Genomic DNA, 6,000 nt, shown 5'->3' on the forward strand with positions numbered 1-6,000 from the left:
ACCAACTCTTAGTACTAGAAAGCCCCAGGTGTTTAGAACAGCAAATATAAAAGCTTTCATGAACTGGCTGTAGGTTGAGTCACTATTGTGTTATATCAATCGGCAAGAGAGAGTAGACAAATAGGAATTTATTTACATGAAAATGTCACTGATTATTACTTTAACCAATGGCATATGAAATATAAAATAGCATGAAATACTTGCAACTCACTGTACATAATTGTCATGACCTCTAGTTCATATTGATGTATTGTCATTACCTTTAGTTCATATTGATCTGTCTCTCTTGCAGGGATAGACTGACAGCTGAGGAATGTCTGCTTCATCCATGGATCAAGGTTATTTCAAATCTTCCACCACATTAAGGCCCACAGCCCTGCTCACAATATGTGTTCATGCTTGCTTTCCCATAATGAATCATAAATGTTGTCCTCTCTTTCAGCCCATCACACGGAAACAGGTGGCCAATAGGAATCGCTCCTCAATCAATATGAAGAACTTCAAAAAGTTCAACGCCAGGAGGAAATGGAAAGTGAGTGTGTATATGTATGCCAAACCAAACATTGTGTTATATAAACCACATGGTCTGTTTTCTTATTGAGCCATGTATGCACTGCAAGAGTATTGCATACCATAGGAAAGCAAGTCAAAGGCCCTGTTTCTATAAGACTAATATTCCAGGGACTGTATGAGACAGAGAATGACTTACTTAAATGTAGTTTTTGCAGTGGTGTATTTGTACAGGATAAGTTTTCACCAGGAAGTCCTATGATGCACTGGTAGGCTCCACTCACACATAAAAAATAAGGTTGTGATGTCGATCATCAATACATAAATATGATGCATCCTTAACATAAGATGTCACAAATTAAAATTCCTTACATGTCCAATGGCTGGATATGTCAAATAGCACTTGACAAGAGTTCACACCAAACTCAATGCCAAAAACTGAACTACTGTACAACCTTTGACTTGTTTTCAAACAGTGGTCAAAAAGTACCAATTCATCACTTGTTCAAAACATACTAAAACCATCACGGGAGCTCTGTTTTTCTGCAAAAAAAGAAAAGAAAAAAAGAAACAGTAAAACAATATATAAAGTGGAATGTTTTTGCTTTACAAAATACTATACTGGCATGGTACTAAAATTATTGACAATTTAAGGGAAAAATCCTCCCTAACACTGTTAGCTATGTAAAGTTCATGCCCCTTCTCTGTAGGTTGTCAGAAGGCATTCTGGGAAACAAAGGCCCTTTTACACTTGTCATGTCATGCATCTCTTATCCGGATAGTATCCATAATATCCATTTACACCTGGCCACTTCAGTGTGTCTCCATTAGATAGAAAAATTAAAATAGATAAAAAATAGATAGAAAGCCGATTTTATCTCGCCCTGCTTTCCCGCTATGTATGCAATGAGGGAGGCCCTAATCGTCTGGGATTGTGTGAAGACAGCAGGCACCACAGAAATTCTGTTTTTGTATGAATTTCTGCGTATTCTTAAAGTTAGACCGACAACCCGTCTCTGCCAGCTCCAACTCATCTGCTTTAGGAGGCAGCAGCGGCTGTTGTATGCAGCTATTGTTTCAAAACCTTGGTGTGTTGTGTGCGTCTTGGTTGCATTGTGTAAGTAAGTGTAAATGGGGCAAAAGGAAATCACTATCTGAAGTGGATGAGGCAGGTTGGGGAAAAGTGGGTAAACTGCAAGACCTCATCACAAAAAAACTCCTGGGGTATATTTTGAACATCACAAATTGATGTCTACAGTGTAAGAGGATCAGAGGGAGTTTTTCCTATAATCATGTATTTAAATGAATCCCAGGCTAATACTGATGTCATGTGAATAAAGACAGGAGGTTCCAAGGGTTCCAAGACCGGTTCCAAGGGTTTGCACTGAGCTGGGGAAAAAAGCCTTCTCCTACTTTGCTCCCTGGACTTGGAATAATCTCCAGACCATACTACATCTTAATTAACTAGTCCCCTTAGAAAGATTTAAAGCCATGTTAAAAGTCCATGTAACTGAGAAATGCAGCTGCCTTAATTGAGCTGGATATAGTTTCTTCCTTGTGTGTTTGATGTTTGTACTCCCTGTCTGTTGTGTTTTATTTCTATTTAAACTATAACTGTAACTGATGTTTGTATTCCCTGTCTGTTGTGTTTTATTTCTATTTAAACTGTAACTGGTGTACTGTCTTGGCTAGGTCTCCCTCAGAAAAGAGATTTCAATCTCAAGGGACTGCCTGGTTAAATAAAGGTCAAATAAAAAGTAAATAAATAAAGGAGTCAGTGTAGTTCCTCCACCAGTGTATCCAAGTTCCTTAATTGCATTCAAAGCCATGCATACACATTTCTTGGATGGTAGTACCACCAGCTGGCCAGATGTCTGACTGTCTCTCTGTCGCTGTCTCTCTCTGTAGATGTCCTATAACATGGTGTCGGTGTGTAACCGGCTGTATCGGTTGAGGCTGCTGTGTAAAAGCAGTTCAGATCCAGATCTACAACAGGTGAGAACACTGTATAAACACTGTATGTAACTAGTTGTTTACACTGTGAGCAATTTGGTTGATGGGTTGCGCTATTCTGATTAATTGTGGGCAGTGGGCTTTGATTGCATCTTCATGCAGCTACAGCTGTAATAAAAACATTATTTTGTAAGTCCTCCAGCACATGTATGAATAGACCATAGGTGCAGTGCTGGAAATGGGGGGGAACGCACGGGAACGCCGTTCTGGGAGTAAAAGTCGGGAGGGAACGACGTTCCTGCTCAGATTTCGAAAATCTATTCAATGTTTTTTATAGGGGGAAATAGAAAGTATTGCATGGGCACAAGAAAGTTTACCGTGCTCACGAGAAACTCTTTCAGAAAGTTTCTGGTGCGCACGGAAAACTATCTGCTGCGCACGGGAAACTTTCTTGTGTCCACGGGATAGTTTCTGGTGCGCACCAGATAGTTTTCCGTGCGCACCAGAAACTTAAAGATTTTTTTTTTTTTTGCCCATGTCCTCTTAGGGGCTCCGTACTGTCCAGTAACCTGGAGCACTTTTTTATTTTGAGATTTGTTTGAGTGAGAGTGAGAGAAGGTTCTGTAACCTGGTGCAGTTTTGGAGAAAATGAAAGTTCAGCTCTTGATTTTAACAGAAAGAATATCCTACATTATTGTGCAATGCATGAAATGCACTTGACTAGCATTTATTTGTTTATAAAAAATCTGTGAATGTAAAACATGTTTAGTGATTATCTTAATTTTCCGGGGAGTCCCCCCCCCCACCGAAGTATGGTTCCCCCAGTAAAACATGGCCATTTCCACCACTGCATAGGTGTAGATAGTCATAGTAAAATCCACATTGTATCTTTTACTAGATATAATTGGGTATATTCAGTGAAGTCACAAAAATATCCAGCAGACTCTGAAGCCAAATGCATTTTTCCTTTCCTCCAGAGACAATGTGAAAGTGATGTAGAGGACACAGAAACCAAGCCAGCCACTCTCCTTCGTCGAAGACTCAGTAGCAGTTCATAGAGTTCACCAACAGGAGGCACCAGAGTCCCAGCATGCCCAGATCTGGAGCCGAGGAGCTTACAGAAGCACCACTGAAGGAAACTGGGCTATGTGCTCATGTTTTATGGCTTATGTTGTTGAAGTAAAATGACTACTAAATACCTGAGTGTTAAAAACTGTCTCAGAACTGACTAGGATTGAAGATGGTGGTGTAATACAAGTGAGTGTTGGCTGGTCTGAGGGAGTATTTCATTATGTTTATCCTTTAGAAGGATAAAATGGAGGAAACTCGGCTGGTTTCTGCCAAAGCTCAGCTCAGTATTACTGTGGATTATTACATGCCTTTTATTTTGCTTGATTTAAAAGTCAACATGTATTTGGGAATGACAATGTTGTTATTTTGCTGAAGACTGATTTGGGGATACTCTGATATATTACACCTCAGATGCAGAAAAAAGCTAGGAGTAGAACTGTTTTTCCTCTAAAGAAAAATCTGAAATTAATTTTAAGTCTAAGTCTTCCATATGTTAGATAAAGTTTCCATTATCTGCCAAATAGAAATATAAATTCTTCTAGTAAATTTTGTCTCATATCATGATTTCTAATACTAATTGGCAACATGATTTGCATGTAAAAATAGATTAGACAACATTTGGTTAGGAATTACATTTGACAAATTATTGTAAGCATTGTGTGTGTGCTTATCAATGGAAAAATTTGTGAAAAATGTAAATGAATGACAAAAAATTAGAGTGACAAGGAGATGTAGCACTTCATTCAGTCACCAATGTGAAGTGTGTGCTCCCTTTAAAAGTGAAAATCTAGGTATTGTGCTCATGTAGGAAACTTGAATCTGGAAAATACTATACTATAACACATGCAGTATGCACAGTATATATATATTTTTCATTGTATGTGTATTAGGGCTGGGAATTGATTAAAAAAATTAACTAATTAATTACACAATTTTCTGTGATTAATCACGATGAATCGCTTTTTTTCTTAAGCCTGAAACTTTTTTTATGTTTAAATGTCTCTTTAAGGGGGTGATTACATACATGAGGATATACAAAATAATACATATTACTTGGTGTTTATGTCCATATTTATTGCATGCACACCCATTTAACCTGGTTTGGACATAAATACCAACCAGCATCAAGAGCCAGAAAAATCAGACTAGTTATCTGCTTACTAACAGCGCCACAGCAGCCACTATATCATTACGCACAGCCATTATGCACCACTATATATTGTGAGCCATAATAGCTTATTGATTGATCACACATGAGTAGGTCTAATTTATGATATATGAATTTATGATAATTTAAGATGATGATATGTGCGTTATTCTTACTTCCACATTACTGTACAATTTGGTGACATTATGTAAACCTGTTTACGCGAGAATTAAAATCCTGCTTGGAGAAAAAAGGATAAGGAGGAAGATGAACTTGTTAGAGCCATTGCAGCAGGAATAGAAAGGTGAAGCTATTCCAGACAGGACTTTCGATTAGTAAAACTGTCTTTGAACATATTTTCTATCAGAAATAAAGTTTACTAGTATTATTATTGAATTAAATAGTGCCCCGCTCTTGCCTCCAGTTTCTGTGTCTCGCTCTCCAGGCCTCCACGGTGCTGAAAGGCCACACAGTGCTGTATGCGGACTTATTGTGCAGCGTCTACTCCTTAGTATCAAAGATAAGGATCCCGTTCCCACGCCTTACTAAGTCGTGGCCATGCATTTTTTTATTAACATGAGATGTCACCAGAGGGGCTCTGTACGGTCCACCTCGGGGGGCTTGGTGAAGCTTTCATCATTCAAAACTTCAACAAGAAGCTCAGACATGAATTTCAGAGGAGACTGGCCCTCGCTACCCTTGGGAATTCCAATCACACGAAGATTGCAGCGCGTGGCATGATTCTCGGTGAGGATATTGTGTGTGGGTCGTGTCTCTCCATTCATTTTGTGTTTTCATGTGGGTTGTATTTAGTCTTTTGGAATTGGATCGGTTATCGACGTTATCAACTCGATACGGCTACTACCATAGAGATAAAACAGTAGAGGGTACATGTCATAGAGAATTCCTATTCTGGAATTTGATCATATGGCAGCCATTTTACCTGGGTCCACTTATCTTGCTCTAATTGGAATCAATAGTGAAAGTAGCTTATGCTGCCACTATAATGCTAATATTTTTTATTGAAACATCACAACTATTTTTTATTTAACATATTGTGTGCAAGACAACTATGATTGGGTAAAATGGTTCCAAACATGTCATTTTTGTAGTTTTTAGATAACAATAGTTTAACTATGTGAGCTAATCATGTTTTCAAACAAGTATTTTAATGGTGCATTTAATTTACAAAACTATGAATCCTTTTTCAAGATGACTTAATCATTCTCAGATTTCTTTGGTATTCTGAGTAGATGTATTAAATAAAATTATGATTGAGAATTATTTTTAATGTAAAACCCTCTGGAATGATCTATTGT

The 6,000-nt window shown here is 38.0% G+C and overlaps 1 protein-coding gene across 3 annotated transcripts in view; it reads left to right on the forward strand.

Moving 5' to 3' along the window:
• LOC139657413 (death-associated protein kinase 2) overlaps positions 1-4,432 on the forward strand; it is a 42,392-nt gene extending 37,960 nt beyond the window's left edge. For all 3 annotated transcript variants that reach the window (XM_071535241.1, XM_071535240.1, XM_071535242.1), the window contains exons 9-12: positions 293-338; positions 443-532; positions 2,419-2,505; positions 3,441-4,432. In XM_071535241.1, the coding sequence (XP_071391342.1) occupies positions 293-338; positions 443-532; positions 2,419-2,505; positions 3,441-3,521 (304 nt within the window). In that variant the 3' untranslated portion in view covers positions 3,522-4,432. The remainder of the gene's footprint in view (positions 1-292; positions 339-442; positions 533-2,418; positions 2,506-3,440) is intronic.
• The last annotated feature ends 1,568 nt before the right edge of the window (positions 4,433-6,000 follow it).

Source organism: Centroberyx affinis, unplaced genomic scaffold (assembly GCF_046629955.1).
Source record: "Centroberyx affinis isolate AG114_WGS23_722 - 3 ecotype Tasmania unplaced genomic scaffold, CSIRO-AGI_Caff_v1 ptg002680l_1, whole genome shotgun sequence".
Lineage (NCBI taxonomy): Eukaryota > Metazoa > Chordata > Actinopteri > Beryciformes > Berycidae > Centroberyx > Centroberyx affinis.